Source organism: Talpa occidentalis, unplaced genomic scaffold (genome assembly GCF_014898055.3).
Source record: "Talpa occidentalis isolate TD23 unplaced genomic scaffold, MPIMG_talOcc4v2.1 talOcc4.5, whole genome shotgun sequence".
Lineage (NCBI taxonomy): Eukaryota > Metazoa > Chordata > Mammalia > Eulipotyphla > Talpidae > Talpa > Talpa occidentalis.
Genome location: NW_023604861.1, coordinates 60,851,785 through 60,877,865, shown reverse-complemented (window position 1 = coordinate 60,877,865; position 26,081 = coordinate 60,851,785). Strand labels below are relative to the sequence as shown.

The 26,081-nt window shown below is 38.4% G+C and overlaps 1 protein-coding gene and 1 long non-coding RNA gene across 3 annotated transcripts in view; one reads left to right on the top strand and one right to left on the bottom strand.

Annotated features, from left to right (window-relative positions):
• The window catches only part of LOC119258910 (uncharacterized), a 182,273-nt gene extending 167,975 nt beyond the window's left edge, over nt 1-14,298 (bottom strand). Inside the window, exon 1 of the long non-coding RNA XR_008554101.1 lies at nt 12,364-14,298. This is a non-coding gene — a long non-coding RNA (uncharacterized LOC119258910). The remainder of the gene's footprint in view (nt 1-12,363) is intronic.
• Nucleotides 14,299-16,849: 2,551 nt separating this feature from the next.
• The window catches only part of RB1 (RB transcriptional corepressor 1), a 146,424-nt gene continuing 137,192 nt past the window's right edge, over nt 16,850-26,081 (top strand). The window contains exons 1-2 of one of the 2 annotated variants that reach the window (XM_037527318.2): nt 16,850-17,174; nt 19,932-20,058. In XM_037527318.2, coding sequence (XP_037383215.1) covers nt 17,014-17,174; nt 19,932-20,058 — 288 coding nt within the window. In that variant the 5' untranslated portion in view covers nt 16,850-17,013. Of the gene's footprint in view, nt 17,175-18,617; nt 18,777-19,931; nt 20,059-26,081 lie in introns of those variants that run through there. The other variant, XM_054701160.1, reaches the window with a different exon arrangement.

The following is a 26,081-nucleotide window of genomic DNA, read 5'->3' as shown; positions in this document are numbered from 1 at the left end:
GAAACCATCTGATATTTTTCTTGTTCCTTCTGACTTATTTCACTGAACGTAATCCCTTCCAGTTCCATTCATGTTGCTGCAAATGGCATTAGCTTATCTTTTTTGATTGCTGAATAGTACTCCATTATGTATATATTCCACATCTTCTTGATCCAGTCATCTATTGTTGGGCATTTGAGTTGGTTCCAAGTCTTACCTATTATAAATAGTGCTGCAATAAACATAGGGTTGCAGGCATCCTTTTGAATTAATGTGTTTGTGTCTTTTGGGTAGATTCCTAGGAGTGGAATTGCAGGGTCATATGGTAGCTCCATTTTTAGTAGTCTGAGGAACCATGTGTGTGTATTATATTTGTGTATATGTTTATAAAATATATAAAATATAAGGGGCCTCGTTGGTGGCACAGGGATCAAAGACACAGTGCTATCAAGCTATCGCTAGCCACTGCAATATGAGTTTCATCCCTAGCCAGGGAGATAACTGACATTGTGCAGCAGACCTCTCCTGTGTTGCCTGATGCTCCCTTTAGCAGTATATTTCAGTCAACCTGCCTGTTCTGCTCCCCACTGTCTCTGGTGAATCCTCTCACTTCCACATCTCTGGCCTACACCCCAGTTCTTGTATATATAAATAAATAAATCTTTAAAAGAAATAAAAGGTAGACAAATTAATAATTTATCTAAATACTGGAAATATAGTAATTTTACTTAATTGGCCTTATAGCTTTAGTCCTTTTCCCCATACTTTATGTTATACTTACAACACACACACATTCTTATTGCCCTGTAATCCTACCTTTGTCACATGTCAAGTAGGCATATATGTATTTTTGGGTGCTCTATTCTATTCCACGAGTCTATTTATTTACTCGTATGTCAATGTCATACTGGTTTAATTGTGTTTGCCTTTGAAATCTTTAATGCCATTCTTTAAAAGTGTCTGAAATTCCTAGCCCTTTCCATTGTCATATAAATGTTAGTAAGTCTGTCAAGTCATAAAACACACACATACACATTGTTGATATTTGATATTTTAATTGGGATTTTGGTGAATCTATATGTCAATTTAGGGAGAATTAACAACTTTATGATATTGAGTCTTTCAACCCATGAATAGTGTATGATTTATAATTTACTAGGCCAGTGAAAAAGAATTGTCTGAATGGCTTGTTAAAACACAAACCTCTAGAGTTGCTGATTTAGTAAGTCTGAGACAGTGCTTGAGAATGAGTTTTTCTAACATTTCCTAGATAATGTTTGATGCTGCTGGCCCAGGATTGTACTTTGAGAACTACTTCCATATAGCTTTGAAGATTTAGGAAAATTTGGCTAATTTTTATTAAAATACAGAATTATAGAATATTTACTGTTATTTTATTCTACTAAGATTTATTTTAGTTAACAGATGTGTACTCTAGAAATGAAACAAATAGTGACTTGATATTTCCTACTGTAGTATAATTACTTATTTTTAACATGCAATTGCTTAAAATCAGGAAGTAAACAGATGCAAATCAATTTATATCTTGTGGAAGGGAACATAGAAAGGTGCTTTATCTCCCTCTAGCCTCTAATTAAAATTTTGCAGGTTGGACTTATGCCAAAAAAATAAAAACAAAAGCAATTGGAGAGGTTCCTAATGTTTAGTATTAATTTTTTGAGGAGAAAGCTAAATGTAAGGTCATTTAAATACATAAATATAACAGCTGATTAAATTTGGTGCATATTAGCAAATACTAAAGAACCCTGAAAAAATCTGGGGAAGGAGATGGGAAAGAAGCCATCTCTGTCTTATCTATTCCACCCCTGTTTTACATCTGATTGAGCTCCCAATAACAAGTGGGGCATTAGAAACACATTTATTTCTTTTCTAGATTTTGGATTTTGTCCAAATACTCAACAAGTAGCTCTCTTTTATTTTCCAAAATCTGTGGTGTTAAAGTAATTAACTTGGTTGAAACTAGCAGGTGGGCTCTGGGAGAACTGGAATTGTTTTGTAGTGATTATTGATCTTCACTCACAGCATTGTGTAGTACCAGTCTCTTCTGTTTCCTGTACAACAAACTGAAATTGCCAGTTGCTTCTGTCTATGATACCTCCCTCTGTACTGTTAGCTACTGTTTTGTTTTGGGTTTTTTTGGTCTGGATTTATGCTATTTTCCAGCAACTAGGTTTCTCCCAGGTAAAACCCTGGGAAATCTATCTACTAAACATGTAAAAGAAGTTCTGTGTTGGCAGAACAACAGATTTGTCTACAGGCCAGAGAGTTCAATGATCAGACTTCCTCGCTGATCTCCTTACCACTACATAGAGTCTTGATAAGTTTATTATTCCAGGTTCCTTCATTTAGTTAACAGGTCACTCTGTAGCCTATAGCTATCACCTAAGTCGCACATACAATCAATCCACTGTTGGAGTGAGGGGAAAAATGTTGACTTTCTGTGAACATAACTAGAGCCCTTGATGGAGTTTTTTACATAGGTTTTGCAGGAGTGAGTGATCTACCAGACTGGTAAACACCTCATAGTATCATTCACCAATATTCTATAACTTTCATATCCTAGACCCAAACAGAGGGTGGCACAAACTTTTCTATGGACTAGTTTTAGGAGTAATTCATATCCCATTCACAGCAAAGGCAGCAACTAGGCAATGAAATTGACTGGAATGAAAATTTGACATCAGTTCAAGTTTCTTACATCCAGTGATCTGAAGGACTCAAAACCAATATCCTTACCCCTTATTTTCAAGGATTCTATCCCCCAAAGCGGATGCGCAGGAGAAAGTCAATGTAGCCAGCAGCACTGCCCAGCTCTGTCTCTATCAAGTGGTCTCACCTTCACATGCAGTGTTCCCTGTCTCTCTACTAGCCATTTGGCCTTAGGCACTGTGTTTCCTGTAATCCACATTAGCGTATCAGAAGTCTCACTTCCATATAGCATATCAGCGATTTGGGTGCATCAGGACACTTCATAGTCCTGAAAGACTGGCTGCCAATGAACAGAAAGGTGACAGATTCCTAAAGGGCTTCTCTACACCTATTATCTAGGCTTTGGGTGTAGAGGCCCAAACAAGAGAACATGAGGGTGTTCTTATCACATCAGGCAGTAATCGCTAGCCTCCTAAATGGTCTCTGAGTGTCCATTATTTTCCTCCTTTTAATTCCCCACAGAGCAGTCAGGAAATCTGATTGTGTCCTTCCTTTATTTAAAGCCTTTTCTGTCTCCCACACTCTGACCGGGAAGGACCTGGATGTCCTTGCCTTTGCCAACCTCATCAGTCACTTCTCAGACCACCTTTTTCCCCACTGTGCTCCAATTTTCTTTCAGTTCCTCAAATGCTATTCTCCATCCTGCCTTAAAGTTTTACACATGCTGCTCTCTTTGACTCTTCGATTTAACAATTCCTACTCATCTTTTAGCGCTTAGTTCAAATGTCACTTCTTGGGGGAATCTGTCCTTGAGTCTCCAGAGCAGATGTACTCTCCCACTATACCCTCTCACGGCTCTACATCCCATTTCTTCCTATTCTATTATAGTTTGCAGTTATAAATCTGAGTCATTTTTAATATCTGCCTCCATAATCAGCTAATAAGCACTATGAAAGCAGAATCTGTATATATAAAGTTTCCCCCTAGAGCCGAAGAACCCACATCTAAGGAGGGACTTGGTAAATAGTTACTAAATAAATTAACAAAACAAATATGAAAAAGTTATTATTATAAGACTTTTCAGCTATATGAACTACAAATGTTGTTCTGTACCTGTATGTACTTTTAATAGTTCTATCACATTTATGATAGCTATTAATTTTTGTCCTTTTATGTGACATGAAGATATTAAGCAGCAATGAGATTAGGTAGCTGGCTTCTCCAGTTCCTTCTCATCAGTCTTCCCTTCTTTCCTCCAGTCCACAAAATATACACACAAGGGAAGTATAGACACACACACATGCATGCACACATGTGCACACACATATTTATATGTACAGCACATAAGGTAAATCATTTAGAATTCTGACATCGTGAATGCCACAAAAATATTTTTTACACCTAATTTCTCCATTTAGTGAGATCTATTAGTCTCATTCTGTTAAAAATATCATAATCCTTCTTTAGATTAAAAAAATTCTCCAAAGTTCGGTTTCATGATGATCTTGATAAAAGCTTTAGATCACTAGGAATAATTTTCTAGTACCATACTTTTAACTCATACCTTATCTTGACATTGAACTTTTCACTTCTGTCCAGAGTTTGTTTTCTAAAAATATAAGCTTTTGAGAAGTTTTATGGGTTCTGTTTTATATTTTCCTTGTTTCTATTCATAAAGTTAAAAATAAAATCTTCAAAAAATTTACCCTGTTGTTTTCAGAAAGAGAAATTAAATTTTAAAGGAAATTAAGTAATCCTCAGAAGAAGTGATTACAAAAGTATGTTACATAATTGTATTTCAGATCTTATGACAAAACAAAATGAAGCCTATAAACAAGAAGGTAAACTTGTACTCTAGCTAGTAGGTAAAAAAGTCATGTTAACTGAAAAGTTACCACTCACTGCTAGAAAGATGACAGATTCAGAAATCATCTTTGTAATGGAAAATTATTTTCACAAACTGCTCTGGATTAAAAAAATCATTGTAGCTTAAATGTTCTATTATTGCCAACTTTTTTTTTTTTTTTAAGATTTATTTATTTATTTTATACAAGCACTGGGTACAGTCAGAAGCGCAGGAGGGTGAGAGGATTCACCAGAGCGGGAAGCAGAACAGACAGACTGATGAAACACACTGCTGAGGGGAGCAGAGGGTGCGGCAGGAGAGGTCTGCGCGCCATGTGGGATCCTTGCCAGCTGACCGGGGATGGAACTGCCGCTGAGGAAGCTGCAGGCATCTTCGCAGCCCAGCGCTCAACCTCTGTGCCACTGGGGAGGCCCTATTATTGCCAACTTTAACTGATAAAAAAAAGTGACTAACTTTTTTTTTATTATTTCATTGAATCTTCATAAACCCTCTGAGGACTCAGAGCATATACAATCATGTAGAGGAATATAATAGGAGTCACAGAAATGTATCCTGGCTTCAGAGTAGAGAGTGTCTGGTTTGAGAGGAAAGGGATGGTCCAGATTACAAATGGAAGGAGAGGAAAACTTACTCTGTTGGGTCAGTGAAGAAGGGAAGGATCTTGCCCCAGTGAGGGGAAGTAAAATGCCAGAAACACCAGGTATGTTTGTGAGAAACTCAGAGGAGCCCTGATGTGTTGTTAGATAGAGGCCCAAGGAAATCCAAGATCTCAGAGACTGTAGGGCTGTGTGACTGTTACAAACCTGCAACATCTAAAAAAGCGCCATGTGTGTGGATCTGGAAGTTCACAGATGGTTTTCTGACCTGACAGTACCACAGCAGCAAATGAGGTTTAGGTGTCACCTCACAGTTTCTATGTCTCAGCCTGGCAGTGGAATAAAATTTTGTGTATCTCGAGTCTATCTGGAAATTGAAGAGTTATAAAATCTTCTGTGGGTGTTTTCAGTGGGCTCATGGATCTAACAATCATCTGTGTGCCTAATAAGTAGATATTAAATAGGGTGATGGAGGGCTAAATAGAAACCAATATGATAGTAGACAGGTAAGGATTAGATACCTCATCTATCTGACTAAATTAAGTTTTTAGTATTTAGAGGGTAAGAGCTCCAAATAGAAATTAAGCTAAAGGAAAATAAAACAGTAGTATCTTACATAGCTGGGTTTGTGAGGCAAAAGTGAAACCATAATATATATATATAAATATATATTAAAGAAATGTGAATTTATTCATTTATTCATTCATTCATTCATTCATTCATTCATTCATTTATTTATTTATTTATTTATACAATCACTGGGTACAGTCAGAAGCGCGGGAGGGTGAGAGGATTCACCAGAGATAGAGTGGGAACAGAACAGGCAGACTGACAAAATATACTGCTGAGGGGAGCAGCAGGTGAGACAGCAGAGTTCTGTTGCTCCATGTGGGACCCTTGCTGGCGGCCGGGGATCGAACTGGAGCTGCAGAGGTTGTGGGCAGCTTGGCAGCCCAGTGCTCAACCACTGCACCACCAGGGGAGGCCCGAAACCATAATACAAATTACTCTAAAAATACTATGTAATTTGGGGAGTTTGGCAAAATGAATAGAGCAAAGATACTCCACCTCATCCATATATTCCCAACCAATGTACAATAAAACAAAGCCAATAACCCCCAAAATATAAATGGACGACTACTGCATACATCAGGAGCAATGATGTGGCAGAGGGGTACAGAAAACTAATTAAACTGCTTGTGGTGATACCAGGATGGTATAACCCAGGAGAACCTTACTGGAGGCTGTTGTTAACTCAGGGGCTCACAGTACATCAGAGCCTTTGGAGAACATGCCCTGCAGTGGACAAGGGGGTGCACAGAGATGGCATGCAGGGCAGAGGGTGCTTTACTGGAGAGGAGTACAGGTGCAGAGTGATGATTATTGACTTGAACCCAATCTACAACATTTGGAGCCCAAATCTGCAGGGGGAGCAAATTCAGATCAACTGTCTTCTCATAGAAGATGCCACTATTTGCAGCCTGAAGTTGTGACATTCAAAACACCTATCTTACACCCACCCAGAGCCAGAACAGAGGCAACTGTGTACTCATTATTCACAGTTTAAGGAATTGATTATTATTAATAGGGACAAGCACTCCAGGATAAAGTCACATAAACAAAGACAACAATTCCTGACTGTGCCCTATCTCACTTAACACATCTCATGCTCAATCACAGCCTAAAGATTGAGATTGATACAATACTACCTGAACCTTGCCTCAAGACTAGATTTTGGCCAAAGAGTTGGCCTAGAGGAGGGAATCAGGTCCCAATGCACAAATTAGGTACCTGCTGCAATAAAGGAAGCTTGAATCCTGATGCTCACTGGAGGCAATGTTCTACTGCCCCACTGCCTCAGTTCTTCCTATCTATTACCACTTACTGGTACCTGTGCCCCAGCCATATGAACAAATGCAAAGGCAGCAGTCTGTAAAATAGTAGACTCCAAAAATTCCTGGTTAAAAACCTAGGAATATATCTAGCTTCTTGTATGAGGGTTATAAAGCCAGAAAAGAAAAGAAAAGCCCCATTATAACACATGGAAACTGAAAATGAAGAGGCAGAAGAACATATTGTAAATGCTGGAGCAAAAATTGTCCAAGAGAAGTTTTAATCTAGCAGAACTGAGGAATGTGCCTGAAGAGGTAACAGTTACAATCATGCTCGCTGAAATAAGGAAAAAAACAATAGAAAATGTTAAACCAGAGTACAATAAAGACTGAGAAAATATGAGACTGCTACAACTAGAAGTAATGGGTCAAAAATATCTATAACTGAACTTAAAAATACAATTGAGGACCTCAACAATAAACAAATGCAAGTAATGGAGAGAATTGCTGTGTTTGAAAGCACAATGACAGAGAATACACAATCAGAAAACAAAGATAAATAAGAATTTAAAAATGATAAATGTGTAAGAGTGTTCTCGGATAATCTAAGGATATATAACATTCAAATCATGGAGGTTCCAGAAGTAGAAGAAAAAGAGAAAAGCACAGAAATTTTATTTTAGAAATAATTGCTGAGAACCATTTTAGTCTGGGAAATGAAACAGGTATCCTCATCTAAGAGACTGAAAGAGTACAAGCAAAATAATACCCAACTTTTATTACCCTAAAACACATTATAATAAAACTATTGTAAACCAGTGACAAGGACACTTAAAAGCATTAACAGAAATAATAATAATCTATAGGGAATATCAGTTAGATGGGTCATTAAAAGCATTAGGAGAAAGAATAATAATCTATAAGGAATATCAGATGGGTCACAAACTTTTCAGTAGAAACCTTATAGGCAAGCAGAGAATGGCAGGAGATACTTACAGTACTCAGACAGAAAGATCTCCAGCTTGGAATACTTTATCCTGCAAGACTATCATCCAAGACAGAAGAAAGAAATATGGAATTTCACTGAAAAGCAAAACTTGAAAGAATTTATTATCACCAAGTGATACATGAAAGAAGTACTAAAGGGGCTCTTCCAAATCAACAATAACAAAAAACAAATATAGAGTAAACAGACACCAATGGTATACACCGTGGAGTGGGAGCGTGAAACTATGGCCCGTTAGACCATATAGCCCATCATACAATAATCTCAGCAGAACCTTGAACAAAAATCAATAAAACTAACACATAAAACAATGGAAATGGAATCTAAACAAAACATAAAAGATGTAAAAAACAACAAGAACAACAACAAAAAAAGACAAACTAAAAATTTTTAAATAATAAAATGGCAAAAAGATTTTATACCTTATTAATCACCTTAAATGTAAAGGGCCTGAATTCACCAGTTATAGGATATAGAGTGACTAAGTGGATTGTTAAACAAAGTCCAACCTTCTACTGTCTATACGAAACATACCTTATCAACAAAGACAAGCTGACTTAGGGTTAAATACTAGAAGGCAATCCAAACAGCAAATGACAATAATAAAAAGTCAGGAACAGGTATATCTATATAAAATGAAATAGATTTCCAATTAATAAAGGTAATAAGAGAGAGAAAGAGAGATGGATACTCATTATGACTAAGGACCTAATATAAAAAAGAAAAGAATAACATTTATATATGCACCAAATGATGGAGCACCAAGATATGTCCGGCAATTATTAACAAAACTAACTAAAGAGTAATAGTGACAAGAAACAATACTAGGGGATTTTAATACTCCACTTACAACTATAGACAGATCAACAAAACAGAATAAATATGGAAATAAGAGCTTTAAATAAGGAGCTATACCAAAAGACATGTTCAGAACGCTTCACCGCAAAAAAGTTGTATATACATTTTTTAAATGCAATGGGACATTTGCAAGAAAAGACCATATATTGGACACAAGTCAATTGTCAATAAAACTATGAAGACTAAAATCATACAAAGTATACTTTCTGATGACAATGCCATAGAGCTAGAAATCAACAATAAAAAAAGACCAAGAAAAATCATAAATACATGAAAACTAAACAACTACAAGGGGTTAATCCAACCTCCACTCCTTATTTCTTCCACTATTATTTTAGTTGCTGAGGGTCATATCATCATATATTAGCTGCTGATTCTTGGTAGGCAGTCCTAAACCATGCACTGTGTCTAGACTGTTTTGTTATGCAACAAGATCTCACTGATACAGATGAGTTACATGGTTAGACCACAGAGTCTCAAGTTCAAGTGTTCATTGTTTCTCCTCTTTTGTCAAAAATGGGCCCTTTGGTCTGAGCCATTGTTGTGAGAGAAACCATGTCAATATATTAGGCTTCCATTAATTCTTGAATATTAGAAGCACTAAGCCAGAAGCACTAAGGACAAAAAAGACACATTTATAATCAGATTAGACACCAGTTCTAATAAGGAGGAATCACTGCTTCCTCTAAGGTAGAAGAGGGCCAAATGTAATCAGTCTGCCATCAAGAGGCTGATTGAGTTTCTCAAAGAATAATGTCACACTAAAGGTTCAATTTTAATGTCTGAAAATGGCAAGTTGGAAAATCAGAGATGACAGTAACCATTAACCTAGCTAGAATTGGTGAGGTATCCAAATTCTTGGGTTCATGGAAGACTTTTATCCCTGCCACTATGACTTCTCTAATCATGGGATCTTTGTGCTAGCTGATGCCACAAATCATCTTGTTCACCTGGTGCTTGAGAACCTCCTCTGTAGTAGAAGCTCTCTGGGGGGAATTAACACTAAACATAAAGATATAATTGCTTTATTCTAACTCCCATAGGTCTACACATACTCCATTTTCTAAGCCAAGTTGTCCCAAACATTCCAATCATTTTTCTCTCAGATCCTGACCAGCTAGATAAGCCATTCATCTCTGCCCATAAGTTTATGTACACCCATATCTCAGGCCATTTCTTCCTCCTAAGTAGCAAACAATCAAGTGTACTGTTCACCAATCTTCCAATAAGGTTTCCCTTATCATCACTGTCCTCTGAGGCATTAGCAGTCCATTTTCCATAGCACAGATATCTTGTATCAACCTATCTATAAACTAGGTCCAAAGATCTTTTGCATCCATCAATGAAACTTAAGAGAATTTGTTGGGCTAAAGGACTGAACTTAGGTAGAAATGATGCAAGAGAAATTGGTGATATTAAGAGTTTGGCCAATTTGTTTGCATAACTTACTCATGTCTTCTTGGTCCCTGCTTGAGCTTGATCCTAAATGTACCATATCCACGGTATAATGGGTTAGTGCTGTGCCCACAAGACCTAGTGCTGTGCCCACAAGACTCACTGGACAGTAATCAGTTCATGATGGGCTACTCAAATTGCTTTGACACTTAGTCTCCCATAGTCAGGTACTCAGTTTTCATTTGTACAACCAGATCTCCAATATTCATATTAATACTCCATATTAGAAAAGTCTCATGCTTGGTTTAATGTTCTGCAGTCATCATCTTAAAAGTTACAATAATTTTTTAACAAGGGGTCTTGCATTTTCATTTTGCTCTGGGCCCCACAAATTATGTTATATGGTCCTGCTAATGTAAATTACAGCTTAGCAAGAGATGAATCATGTTCTGTCTCCTGAAGAGTACAAATTGGTGGCATAGAGAGAGGGTGAGTGTGGCAGGACAGTGTACAGAGGAGAAGAATAAAAGCAATCACAGTGGAGGAAAGAGGTGAGTAGCATGTTGGAGGGATGACAAGATCCATGAGTGTAGCAGCATGGACTCCTTTCTCTGGTCTTCATCCCCTTCCCCCCCCCCACCCCAACTAATCATTCACCAATCCTGAATAATTCAGGTAACCTGAGCAGATCTCCATTTCTTGAAACCTGAAAGAGTGTAAGAGCACACATACTCTGGAGGTGATTTAAATCATGGGAATGAAACAGAATAAGGAGTGGAGAATTGAAGACCTTCTAATTTCCAATTTTTCATGAATTGATATTTTAGAAAATAAAATTTTAGAAATTGTTAGAAAAATGAAATAAAAGGCACACGAAATACAAGCAGACATTTTAAAGTATTTTAAACATACATAATTATATTTAAAATACACAATTAGAAAAAATAGGAGTGAAAAAAACACTTTTAGAGGTGATTAATAAAGAGAATTGCTAATACTTTAGCAATACGCAATCTTTTTTGTCATTCCACAGTTGTCCTGACTAAACAAAAAGCTGGTAGTGAAGTAGCAATTTCCTATACTAAGTGCTATAACAATATTTAATATTTTAAGTTTGTTAATATGTAATTTTTAACATGACAAATGAGCATGCTTCCTGCCTGTAAAATTACTTAAATGTTAATACTAGTAGGTGGAAATAAAGTATATCTAAACCATTTTATGTTTTATTTTCATAATACTCATAGTAGAGAAATCAGTCTCTCAAGTTATACTTAAAGGAATGGAAGAAGAGATTTTAAAGCAATTTCAGCAAGCTCAGGACATTCATTTAAGTTGTTACCAAAATGAAGAAAGCAATGCATTATTTTAGAAACTCATCTTCAATTCTTTATCAGTACCCAATTCTGAAAATTTCTTCTATAAAGTGTATAGTTACACTTAAATTATCTTTCAATGAAAGATGTGGTTTTGAATTTATGAATTCCATTCCCTATGTATGGAATTTATTTCCCTGGGAAATACAAATTCAATGTCTTATAAATTCATAATTATTTTTTACATTTTATATGTAAATGTCACTGGAGTTTGATATCTTTAATGCTTCATTTGTCAGCTAATGGATTTTAACACTTTACTATGAGTTATGCCCACAAACTCAATACATGGGAGATTATACTTCTGAGAAAATTAGAACAAACTTAGGTCTTTAATTATTTTGAATCACTTATCTGGTCATTATTTGGTTTACTACCATTATTAGTAATACACTATTGATGTTTATTTCTTGATAAAGGAGATGGTGAGTTTTATTTCATCATCTATATTTTTGGCTTAAAAACAAATGACACACATTTTACTTCCCTAATTGAGCTATGAACTAAAAAAGGATGTGTTTAAAAATTAAAATGACTAAATATAACAAATTATAAAAAGAAAATAAATATTTACATTTTCCCAGATATTGTAGACACTCTTAGGTTACAGAAGACAAATTAACTTTATGCCTTATAATACCGTCCTACTGTTACTGCCACTTGTCATTCACCAAGAAGTAGAACACTTGAACTGTTCTATACTGTTTAATGAGAGATATTCATTGATCATGTGCTTGGACATTGATGAAATGTCAAATTACTACAAACACGGCTAAGCACTTACTGTTAATTTCCATACTTATCTCCTTATGGACTAAAGACAGTTTTTCTGACTGGCACTGGTCAAAGTGTTACTGGAACCCAGCTTCCTCAGTGATGGGAGCCGGCAAGAGCAGTGGTGTTGTCAACCTGTTGCTCCATCACAAGTAGGTTGTGGCAATTGCTCCTCAGAGCTCAGTAACTGCCTTTTTGTCAGTTGTGGCAGTTGCTCCTCAGAGACCTCTTATGTAACGGTGTACTTCCTGGATCATGGAATGGACCAATTAGGTTCGAGCTACGAGCTGATTGGTGCTAAATGGTCCAATCAGACTTTGGTTGCCAAGACCCAGCCTCTCACCACAGGTCAGCTGTGGCAGTTGCTCCTCAGAGCCCTTTTATGTAAAGCACACGCCCTGGGGTGTGGAATGGACCAATCAAGTGCTATGGGCTGATTGCTAGATGGTCTGATAAGGATTGAAAAATGGTCCCATCAGACTGGTGGGTGGGGCACCCTTAAAGAGGATACAAGCCGAGGTCGGAGGGAGGTGAAGGAGACAAGGAAGCCACCACACAGGGAGAGATGATGCCATCCCCTGGAGAAGAGGGGAGATGAAGCCAGCCCAGAAACACCACCGCTAGCCTCTGGAGAAAAGGAGACAGTTCCAGCCTCTGAAGAAAGAAGAAAAGAAGCATCCAGCAGCCACCCTCTGAGGAGGGAAGAGAAGCCAAAGGACTCTGTCACAGACTGGGCCTGGGTCCTGTCTCTGACATTGCCTGGAAGGAGCACCAATGGCCCTGGGCCTGGTGTCTTAAAGAGCTGTTTGTTGTTGTTGTAACCCAACAACTCACAAAGAGCTGTTAACGCTGGGTGTCTCTGACACCACCTCTGCGGGACCAGGAGTGGCCATCACTACTGGCTAGAGCTGTCCAGCAATCCTGGTGACCGGTGGTGACCATCACTGATGCTGCCTGGGTGAGGCAGCCGCCACCTGTGGATACAGTGAGCACTTTGTTTCCCCTGTTTGTAAAATAAACCCCATGGTTGTTGTTCCTGGAGTCTAAGGTCTCCTGCAATTGTGGGCGCAGGTGAGAACCCACAGACAGTGACTTGTCCTCTTATCGGGCACTGTCCTTGTTAGGCTATAGCTCTTGGTTTTGGTTTTTGAGGCATTTGATGGTTCCCTGGTCTCAGAGCCCGGGAGGGTGGGTGGCCGTTCCACCCTTCCATCCGGCCTCCTGCCTGTTGCTCTTTTGTGGCCCTCGCCACCGGTTTCAAAAGGACCACATTTTGAGTAGTGCTGCTCTAGGGAACTTGAATTGAAGAGACTGGGAGAAGAACTAGTGGAAGAGTTTATGAAGTAAAATAAGAGAGAGCAAGGAGGTTTGGGTTCATGAAAAACAAGACACTTTTTAATTAAGGGAAAGTGGTAACTGTTAACTGCAAGAAAGAGTATACTGGTTAAGGATAAAAAGAAGCCATTGATGAACTGATGAATTAGGACACTTGAATGAGTGATTTCAGTAGAGAACTGGTGGATTAATAGAAGAGAGCACGAAGAGACTGAAAAACTGGGGAAATAGAGCAAATGGAGCACACCCTTTCAAATGGTAAATAAATGGAAGTAGTGTGGTAGCTTAGGAATGCAAAAACATCCAGGGAAGACTACTTAGACTAGGAAAGACACACAGAAAATATCACAACATTGTGAGACTATACAACATTGCAGGGGAATGGAACTCCTATTTCCCCCTCACCACTCCCTCGCCTTTCTAGTCTATCACCAAGTCCTATTTCTTGCAACTCCCTTGATACTGAGTTCACATCACATTGTAAAAAGTTCGAATGGGCTTTTGGAAATAACTTGTGAAAGGCTATTAATAATTCATATATATATATATAAATGGACTGTCTTTTTTTTTTAAACATTTTTTTTTTAAAGATTTATTCATTTATTTTACACAAGCACTGGGTACAGTCAGAAGCACGGGAGGGTGAGAGAATTCACCAGAGCGGAGAGCAGAGCAGGTAGAAGGACCAAAGTACACTGCTGAGGGGAGCAGCGGGTGGCAGGAGAGGTCTGCGCACCATGTGGGACCCTCGCCAGTGGCCAGGGATTGAACCGGCGCTGCAGAGGCTGCGGGCAGCTTCACAGCCCAGCACTTAACCCCTGCGCTACTGGGGAGGCCCCACAAAAAATATTATAACATCACTGAAGGGCCTTCAAGTTGAAGAGACTTCTGTCTCCCGATAGAAAGTCTAAGAAAGGTTTTTTGTTTTAGTTTTTGTCTTACAACAGTCATAAAACTGCAGTGCAGGTGGAAGAAGATAGTAGATCCTTTTAAAAGCCTGTAGATTTTCTAATGCTTCTTTGGTAGTACAATAAAAAGCTGTGAGGGGATCTAAGAATTTTGATTCATTCAATTGTTCTTGAGTTGTGTGTAAGTTTATTAAACACAGTAAGGAACATAGTTAACATATCATGGTGAAGATACACCTTTTATAAACTGAGAAATCTCGCTTTGATTTATGATAACTGTGGAAAGGCCAGCTATGGATAAATTGGGTCTGAATAAAGCAAAAGTTTTATCTCTATACTTCAATTCCCACAACTTTCCTCTGATTTCCTCATCTTCCCTCTTTGAGTGAACCAGCATTTACTGGGTGCCCTACACTTGGCTAGGTACTAAGATTAAGATTTGGTGTCTATTCTAAAGGGGCTAACAGGAGAGAGATTATCAGTCATGGAGCTTTCTGGTGTAAACAACCAAAAATCCCAGATCAGTCAAGGTTAGCTTCAAGATTGGTCAAATCACAGGTTCTGTTATTTCAACAAGGACCCAGGGTTTTGGTGGGGTTTTTTGTTTTGTTCTGTTTTTTAAATATCCTTACTCTATCATCCTTAGAATTTCTGTCTTATCCTCATGTCAGCTTGCTTTAGGTCACAATAGCTGCAATAGTGTCACACTCTCATGATAATAGAGACTAGAAGAACCATGTCATCTCTATATCTCATCTTATCAGACTCCAAGCAGACAACCTTTAATCTTGCAAAGACCAAAACTTCACCCCCGGTCTCTGCTTCCACTAATCCTAGGCAAGGTATGAACAGGATTACCACTTTGATGGTATCTGCTCTCTGCAGCTGGGGTTGAGCATGGCCCTATTTCCTGATGAACTTTTGGCCCCCAAGTTTCTGCTCTTTGGCCCAACTGTGTGATTTCACATCGTGGCACATGCCATGGCATACATAGGGGATGACAATCCATTCTATGACCCACAGGGATAAATCCAAGAAGCTTGCTAGTCATAACTTGCCTGAAGTTCTTGCTGTTTCAGACCCTGCTCAGCTGTTTCAAGATGAGGGGACACATCACAGCACAACTGTAGGTAGTGCTTTATTCACAGCACCTCAGATGGGAAGTTCCGGCCAAGTAATCCATAGTATCTGACAGAGAGAAAAACATACTCAGAGTTGACTACTATTATAATATGAAAAGGCAGTTTCTAAGTCCAAATTAGTACTAGCAAGATCTCTGATGTCTTTGTAATTTTACACCTGATGCTTGCCTCCTCCTGGTGTTTTATCAACACAATGTAAGGGATAAATAAAGTGGAGCTAAATATATCTCAGTACAAATTCTCTGTCATCTATCAGCTCTGTGACATTGGCAAATAACTCCTTCGAGTCTTTCTCCCATGTGGAAAACGGAATACCACTAGCACTCATTTTAAAGGGTTGCTTCTGAGGATTAAGTAAGTTAGGTAAAATGGCCAGTACAAGCCCTGGTATCCAGTAAGCCCTCTTTAACTGTTCATCTGGCAAACTTCTACCCAACTGCCCGTGCTTCTCCGAAGATGCCCCTCAGACATTTCAATGCTGCCTCGGGTTTTTACACCACTGCCCAAACATTTATCACACTAGAATGTTCTTTACTATCACTTTCCACTGTCCAACCCACCCCCCCAACACCCACGCCCCCTCCCCGCCCCCGTCTTTTCTTAGCCAGTGACCCCTAAAAGGCAGTAACTATACTACGCAGTGTCTCTTAGCGATTAGCAAAGCTCAGCACCTACTAGGGGGTGCAGCAACAGTTTTTGTTTGGGCCAACAGTTCTTAACCCACAGCGCGGAGGCGAGCGGCGCAGGGGGCGCGGCCCCGGGCGGGGAAGGGGCGTGCCCGTTAGGGGTGCGCCCGCCTGATATGCCCTCGGGGCCCGAGCCGCCGCCCCAGAGCGGAGACAGGGCTCAATCTCCCCCACCAGATTCTGGGGAATGCGTCCTTACCGGCACCCCTGCCCGGCACGGGGAGTTTCGCGTAGAAACAAGATGAAACGGCCCCTCCGGGAAGGCGCCCCGGCCGGCCGCGGCCGCCCGCCCTGCCGGCACCACCCCGCGCCCCCGCCCTGCGCCCCGCCCGGCGCCCCGGTTCCCTCGCGACTCCGCGGGCCCGGGAACCTCGCGGACGTGACGCCGCGGGCGGAAGTGACGTTTTCCCGCGGTTGGACGCGGCTCTCGGTTGCCGGGCGGGGGAGGGCGCCTCGGTTTTTCTCAGGGGACGTTCAAATTATTTTTGTAACGGGAGTCGGGAGAGGACGGGGCGTGCCCCGACGTGCGCGCGTCCTCTCTTCCCGGCTCTCCTCCATAACTCGCTGGCGCCTGCCCTGAGAGGGCGTCATGCCGCCCAAAAACCCCAGAAAGGCAGCCGCTGCCGCCGCCGCCGCCGCTGCTGCCGCTGCCGCCGCCGCCGCCGCCGCCGCGGAGCCCCCCGCGCCGCCGCCCCCTCCCGAGGAGGACCCGGGGCAGGACAGCGGCCCCGAGGACCTGCCTCTGGTCAGGTGAGCGGCCGGAGCCCCGTCGGCGGCCCGCGGGCGGGAAGGGCGCCCCGAGGGTGCGTCGGGCGGGCGCCGCGGCGTCTAGGCGGGGGCGCGTCCTCGCGGGGGCCGGGTGCGGGCGGGAGGGGAGTCCCGCCGCGTCCCCCGCCCCCGCGGGCCGCCGGGGAGGGTGAACGCGGCTGCCCGCGGGCGCGCGGGGAAGGCCCCCAGGAGGGGTCTGGTCTCGGGCTTGACAGGTGTCGGGCGGGTGGGGCCCGGCCTCGGCGCAAGTGACAGGTGCCGCCTTCCCTGGGCGAGGCCGAGGCTCGCCGGCGGTGGGCGATTTAGAGGCCCCATTACACGCACCAGCAAACAGACAAACGACGTGTCTGGTAAAACGTTTTTAGCTGTTGAGATTTGTAGTCATTCTGGTCGTCGTTTGCCTTTTTATTTTAGTCGCCTGGGATGCAACCTCTTGCCAGTGTTTCCCGCTGGACGTGCGCTGTCTCTGAAGCCCAGTCCAGGCGGAAGCCAGCTGGAAGGTCTTGGATGCTTCGGCGTCTGGCGTCTGACTAAGCCTCTGGGCCTGGGTATCAGTCGCCCCTCCAGGACACTGGGCTGAGGTGCTTTGTGGGGTTCCCTTACTTGCGAACTTGAGACCCTGGGTAATGACTGGTGGAACATAACTCTTTAGAGGAATTGATATATGAGCAATAGTTTCGTGAGGCATTGAGCCTAAGTGCTTAAAAGTTTCTAAACAACTTTCCAAAGTTAACTTTCTTTGAGTTTCTAAAACTCTTCTTGCATGGTAGTCTGGCTTCAACGTGTCAACATTTCGTCCATTTTGCTTTTTGGCTTTGATCCTGGTGTCCCCTTACTTGTTTTTGTTTGTTTGCTTTCAAAATTAGTGGTATTTTTGTGCTCACATGGAACTCCCCCACCCCCCAGGCCTAAATTTAAGTAAATTCATGTGGGTGCAGTAGAAAATAAGGAGATATTTATTGTGTTGCAACCTCTTATTTTCCTTGATTGTGATATTTTATGGACAAGAAACTAAGATTGAAATACTTTGTCATCATTATTGTCAACTTTGGCCATTCTTTGAGACTATACAACATTGCAGGGGAATGGAACTCCTTTTTCCCCCTCACCACTCCCTCGCCTTTCTAGTCTATCACCAAGTCCTATTTCTTGCAACTCCCTTGATACTGAGTTCACATCACATTGTAAAAAGTTCGAATGGGCTTTTGGAAATAACTTGTGAAAGGCTATTAATAATTCTCATATATATATATAAATGGACTGTCTTATGTCTCAATTAAAAAACATTTGTCTAGTTAAAAAAGAAAGTCTTGGAATGTTCTGAGAGAAGACATTAATTTCTCAGTCAACCCTGATGTATATCCAATGTTTGAAAGTTTCATTTTAGAAAGAACAGTAAAGTCTGCTCTAAAGAATTCTGTGTAATTCACAGAGCTTTGAAAACATTCTAGATTATTATAAGGTAACCAGGAATGTTAAAGTTCTGCCAGTCACCTAGGAAAAGAAGGATTTTGTTTCTTATCTTTTTTCACCAGCACATTATTTTATATACATTTAAATGATGGTGCTATTGGAATTTCTCCTGTAAGTCAAAAGCATGCCAGTTACAGTCTGCTTTTGATTATCTTCACCCACAGAAGATTTGAATAGCAGGAACAATGGAACTTCATAGATTTACTACTTAGCAAGGGTGGAACCGTTGAAATCTGAAATGAAGAAACTTACTTAGGGTTGTATCCAGGACCTGTACAACCGCGGGTTCAGCAATAGTTCATTTTGCTTGCAAAATGAGATCTCATTTCTGTGCATTATCTCTGGCCTAAGTGATATGGTTGAAGGGAATCATCACTAATAACAGCAAGCCACTTTCATTGTTGAGACATGCCACTTTCATTGTTCAGATAGTCAAAAGTTAATTATGTTTTGAAGGAGGGTTGGCAATATTGAGTCATGGTCAAGGGCATGGATTATGGAATTAGACTGGGGTTTATGTCAAGGTGATCCACTTACTGACTTCAGGTGAATGATTTAGCCGCTTTGTAAAACAAGGATAGTAAGTGTACCTGCCTAATAGGACTGTTGTAGGGATTCATCGTAACCAGGCATTTAAGGTACTTCGTATAGGGCCACATTAAACATTCAAATATTATTAACTATTTCTCATGCTATTATTTTTATTATCATGTTATGTGATATCAAATAAACAGTAAATGAATTAAAAGGAATTAGCCAATAAGACTTTATGGACAACTTATCTTGGTTAAGGAACATCAGTAGAAAAGGATGAAAGAAGTGTACTAATAGTTTGTGTCAAGTTAATCAAGTAAGAAATGCTAGTAAGTAGTTGTTTTTTTTTTTTTTTTAAATTCCCAAGTGCAGACTGCATTTTTGCAAAGTCACTGATTCTGTAATATTATCTATTGACTGTCCTCTTCTTGATGTTACTGTTTTTCCAATTTCCCAAATAGCTTTATTTTACTTAACTTTCTTTCATAAAGCCATTTTGTTGTTCTAAGGTATATGTGTTTACCAGTCCAGCGAATATTTTTCACTGTGTGGCATTCTTATTTGAAGAGACTATGTGAAAGATTAACATATGTTTAAATTTAAATTTGGAGTGTAATTTTTTTCAAAGTCAAATAAGATCAGAACAGTGGTCTTATATGGAAACTGCTGAAACAAGTGTTTAACCTAATTTGATTTGTGCATACCTATTTTATGTATATTTTCATTTGGTAGGCTTGAGTTTGAAGAAACTGAAGAACCTGATTTTACTGCATTATGTCAGAAATTAAAGATACCAGATCATGTCAGAGAAAGAGCTTGGTTAACTTGGGAGAAAGTTTCATCTGTGGATGGAGTTCTGGTAAGGATCTTCTTTAAATTTTTTGAAAACATTTTTCTCATTTTAAAAATATTTTGAAGCTATAAAAATTTTTAGATAAAGAATATATAAAGACCAGAAAAGTTATTAGTAATTTTATTACCAAGAGATAAATTAACTATAACATAAACAATTGAAAAAAAATCTTCCTGTATCTATTCCCTGTCAAAGTAGTTTAAAGCAAATCTATTGTAGATATCATATTTTATTCACTTCACTGTAATATAAAGGCTTTTAGAGAAAGACGTGTCTTATAAAATAATTTTTAACATTTTATGACATGCAGTGATTAGATTTTCTAATTGTTTCTAATTTGTTAGAATACAGGATCTTTTATAATAACTTGATATATTCCATTTTTTTGTTTGCATGTGTGTATATGTAATAATAATAGCAGCAAGTAATTACTAGTGTTTTGTGTGTACTGGAGGAATATGATAAGTACTTTGCAAAAAACTCATTTAATAATACGTTGAGATGCAAAATACATAATCTTTATTTTATATGTAAAATGTAAAATCTTCATTTTGCTTGTGTAGACTGTGAGGTAGAGTGACGTAAGTAATGACCAAAGGCCCTGACTAATAAAACCTAAAACACAAATTTGGAATCATATATATAGTAAATATTTAGCTACATGTCATTTCATACAGTTTTGCATCTTGATTTTTTAAATTTTTCTTAACATAAGAGCATTTTTTTATTAAATACTTTTGATAATTGATAATGTAGTTTCCAGGGATAATACGTTTTATCCACTAGATATATATTTATTATTATTAGTTTTATTTCTCTCTATATATTTTACATCATCATTCATTTTTGTACATTTGCTTTCTCCTCTCAGGTATAGTCCCCATAAAATTCCCACTACCAAGTCACTGGTGAACCATTACCATAGTCTCTTGTGCTCTTTTTTGAGCCCTGTTTTAATCCTTCTCCCTCCCTCTTCCCTTGCTGAAAGTCTGCCTGCTAATTTTGCTTTTTTCCCCCTCTGATCCCTTATTTAGTTCCCCTTTATTAAGTGAAACCATCCAATATTACTCTTTTTCCTTCTGACTTATTTCACTGAACATAATCCTCTTCAGCTCCAACCATGTTGCTACAAATGGCATGAGTTTATGTTTTTTGATTGCTGACTAGTATTCCATTGTGTAAACATACACCACATCTTCTTGATCCAGTCATCTGTTTTTGGGCATTTACGTTGTTTCCATGTCTTAGCTATTGTAAATAGTGCTGCAATAAATATAGGAGTGCGGGTTTCCTTTCGAATTAATGTTTTTGTGCCCTTTGAATAGATTCCTAGGAGTGAAATTGCTGGGTCATATGGTAGCTCCATTTTTACTAATTTGAGCAACTCCACACAGCTTTCCATAGAAGTTGGACCAGTTTACATTCCCACTAGCTCCACTAGGTATATTTTAACTTGTTATCTCATAATATTTCTTGAAATTTTTCCCCTCAACTCTTTGGCATTATAAAATAATGTCCTCATTCATAAGAATAATGCCTGATACAAAGTAAGGCCTCGATTATTTGTTAATAAATGAATGAAGGAATCTCTGATTTTAGACAGATGCTTTTAATGAATTTACTTTTTCTTTCGCATTGTATTAGTATGTGTTTGTTTTCACTTATCAGATCAACACAGCAAAATATGTTTATGTATATCCCATAAAAATAACTACTTAAAACCAGTAAAAAAAAATGTGTGGTGTCTGTCCAGTTGGTCTTCTATAGCAAAATACCATAACCTGGGTGGCGTATGAAAACCATATTTATTTCTTAGTTTTGGAGACTAGACAGGCCAGGTTTTGGTGCAGGCAGATTCTGTCTTTGGTAAGGACACATTTCCTGATTTGTAGGCTCTCCTTTTTGCTATCCTCACATGGTGGAAGGGATTTAGGAGTTTTCTCAGGCAAGTCTTATAAGGATGCTCATCCCATTCATGAGGGCTCACCCAAGGCCTCACCTTCTAAAACCATCACATTGGGTTTTCAGAATATGAATTTTGGTAGGTTTGAGTTTGAAGAAGCTGAAGAACCAGCATTGGATTTTGGGGATCATAAGGTTTCAGTCCTTAGAATCTAATAATAAAAAAAGAGAAAAACCAATGCCACAGTTCTAAAAATCTAAACATACCCTTGAACTCCTTCCTGAAAAGGGAGGGATATTAAAGTATCTTGGATGAGTGGCTTTGATATTGTCACGCCAAAACATCTAATGTTTATTTCCACTGATTTGGTTCCTTCACATACAAAGCTGTTTTTGTGCATTAGAATAATTTTTGTGATTTGCAGTTGCTGAGAGTCATAGTTTTCTCATTTTTCTATGCTTTTGAACTTGAGATATTCCCAATTGCTTATGTTTATTTTTATTTTTCTTGCCATAGGGGTAGTTTGTGTTTTTTTAAGGATTGTGTACATTTTATCTAATTTGTTGAATTTATTGTCATAAAATTATTTATTATATCATTATACCTTCATAATATCTTAATATATTTTGTTATTAATACCTTATAGTGTGTATCTTATATTTTCTAATATGTAATGAAATAATCCTCTTTGCTATGTAATCTGTCTTTTCTGATATTAATATAGATACTTCTGCTTTCTTTACTGTTAGTATTAAAGTACCCTATACAAATACTTTTTACTTTTAACTTGATTTTGCACTTTTATATTTAAAGTGGGTTTCAGCATATGGTTGAGTCAGTCTGACTTTTTATTGGTATTTTTTGACAGTTGACATTTAAAGTGATTATTGAAATGGTTGAGTTTAAATCTACCATCTTCCTACTTGTTTTTATTTGTCTCATCTTTTCTTTCCCTCTTTTTCTGCCTTTGTTTGGATTGACTGATTTTTTTTATTTCTAGTTGTATGTTTATTAGATGTATCTCTTTGTCATATAATTTAAGAGTGATTGTTTCAGGACTTAAAATATACTTTTAAACTTTTCACAGTTCATCTTCAAATGATATTATATTACTTCAAATATAGTATGAAATCCTGATACCACTATACTTTGGTTTCTTTTTGTCTTTGTTCTATTCTCATACCTTTACTACATGTGATATCAACTCCATAATGCATTGTTATTTTTGCTTTAATCAGTCAATTATTTTTAAAATAATTTTAAATAATAAGAAAAAGTCTTTATATTTATCCATGTAGCTACTATTCCTGTGCTCTTTATTCTGTCATGTACATCTTCTTTTCCATGTGGTGTAATTTTTCTTCTGCTTGAAAGATTTTTCCTTAGCAATTTTTTTGTAGTGCAGGTCTGATGATAATGAATTCTTTCAGCATTTGTATGACTTAAAAATGTTTATCTTGACTTAGTTTTTGAAAAAAAATTTTACTGGTTAAAGAACTATAGCTTGACTCTTCCTGCCACTCCCCAATACTTTCAAGATGTATTTCTGTCATCTTTTCGCTTGTATTATTTCCAAAGAGGAATCTGCTGCTTTCCTTTTTCCTTGTATGTAATATGTATGCTTATACTTTATGATCTTTTTTTTCTCATCAGTGAGTTTTAACAGTTTGATCACGATGTGCTTTGGTGTGATTTTTAGGATTCTTGAGGTTTATTTAAACTGTGGATTTATACTTTTTTTTAAATTTGGAAAATTTTTGGCTTTATAAAAAAATTATTTTTGGTCCCATCAATTTTTTTCTTCTCCAGGCTCTCCAGTTATACACACATATAACTATTTGTTTAACCACAGTACATTCGTCCTCTATTCAGTTCCCCCCACCCTACTTTCTTTGTTGTGCATTTCATTTTGGATACTTTTAATTGCTTTGTTTCTAAATTCACCTGCCTTTTTTCCTGCAACAATCTAATTTTCTCTTGATCCCATTCAGTATACATTTCATCTCTAAGTTCAATTTAGTTTGTATATATGTATATTCTATGTTTCTACTTAACACTCTTTCTCTAGCTCAGAGGTTTGCAACTTTTTCTACAAAGGATAATAAATGTTTTAAACTCTACAACACTGATATTGTAGCTTAAAAATAGTCTTAGACAAAATGAAAATGAATTGGTGTAGCTGTGTCCCAATAAAACTTCATTTACAAAATCAGTTGGCAGCCTGTATGTCACTGTAGTTTGTTGACCCCTGTGCTAGCTCCTTGAATATATGCGATATAGCTATAACAATTCTTTTAATACTATTAACTGTAAATTCTGTACCTGAGTTAAAACATTCTGATTGATTATTCTCCTTATTGCTATTTTCCTGCTGTTTTTTAAATTGTATTTTCTTCTTTTTTTATTCTTTGCTACCAGACATTATAAATTCTACCCTATTGTGTATTGGATATTTTTGTATTCCTGTAAATATTCTTAAACTTTGTTCTGGGATATGATTAAGTTGGTTGGAAATAGGATGATCCTTTCAGGCATTACTTTTAATGTTTATTATATGGCACTAGAGATATATTTAGTCCACAGCAGGAATTCTCAACCTTTTGACTATTGGCATTTCGGTTGAATAATTCTTATTGTGGGGGTTATCTTGTGCATTGTAGAATGTTTAGAGGTATCATCTCTGCTCTCCACTCACTAGATACCAGTAGTATACACCACTCCTCCAAGTATTGCCAAATGTCCACTGGGAAGTAGAACCACCCCTGGTTGACAACCACTTGTCTGTGATAAGTTTCCACCATTAAGATAAGACCCTTCTCTTTAATATCTATATCCCCTCTTATTATCATAAGAGTTTTTTCTCTGGCCATTGGAAATGAACTGTAAGCCTAGCCTGTGTGAGCTACAAGAAATTATTCATCACTTATATGTGCTAGATGTGGGAAATAATTTGGAGTTCGTTCTCTATGTACCTTTCTTTTCTTTGATACTCTGTCCTGCCACTCTAGCTACTTTGACTTTCCTGGACTCCCATTTCTTCCTAGACAATTCTGGGAGATCACTGGGCTTTCCCTGGTTTTCTCTTTACACTGTTCCCTGAAAGTAAGTTTGAACATTCATATTGCTCATGTTGTGTGTTTCCTGTCTCTTAGGGATCACTGTCCTTCATTGCCTAATATCTATTTTCTTTGAAGTTGCTATTTCATATCTTTCCCCCCCATTTATCCCTTTTCTTTTGTTTGAGACAATACAAGTCTAGCCCTTGTTACTCCATCATAATTTAAGATGGCAATATTCAGTTAAATATTTTTCATATTTTTTCAGTTATTTTCTTAGTGTTTACTCTGGGGTCTAAAATATACTTTTTTTTTTTTTTTTAAAGTGGAGAGCCTTACTTTTATTTTATTTTATTTTTTTTTAAGATTTTTGTTTATTTATTTATACAAGCACTGGGTACAGTCAGAAGTGCAGGAGGGTGAGAGAATTCACCAGAGCCAGAGCAGGGAGCAGAACAGACAGACTGATGAAATACACTGCTGAGGGGAGCAGTGGGCACAGCAGGAGAGGTTTGTCGTGCCATGTGGGACCCTCGCCGGTGGCCGGGGATTGAACCGGCGCTGCAGAGGCTGTGGGCAGCTTCGCAGCCCAGCGCTCAACCGCTGCGCCACCAGGGGATGCCCTAAAATATACATCTTTTATGTGCCACGAGGGGAGGCCCTAAAATAGACATCTTTTAAGACATACTGATTTAATTCCAGTAAGATGTTCTTTATCAAATTAAGGACTTTTTCCACTCCTCATACTTTAATGAGAGTTCTTATCAATGGGTGTTGAGTTTTGTCAATGCTTTTTTAACATCTATTGTTATAATTATGTCATTTTTCTTCTTCAGCCTGTTGCTATGATGGATTATGTTAATTTGTTTTTGAGTTTTGAATCAGTCTTACATACTTGGGATAAACCCCACTTGGTCATGGTATATAATTATTTTTATACATTATATTGTTGAATTCAATTTATTAATACTTAGTTGAGAATTTTTGCCTTAATATTTATGATAGATACTGGTCTGTTTTTTTTTTCTACTCTTTGTTATGCCTTTGTCTGGGTTTGCTATTGTGGAATG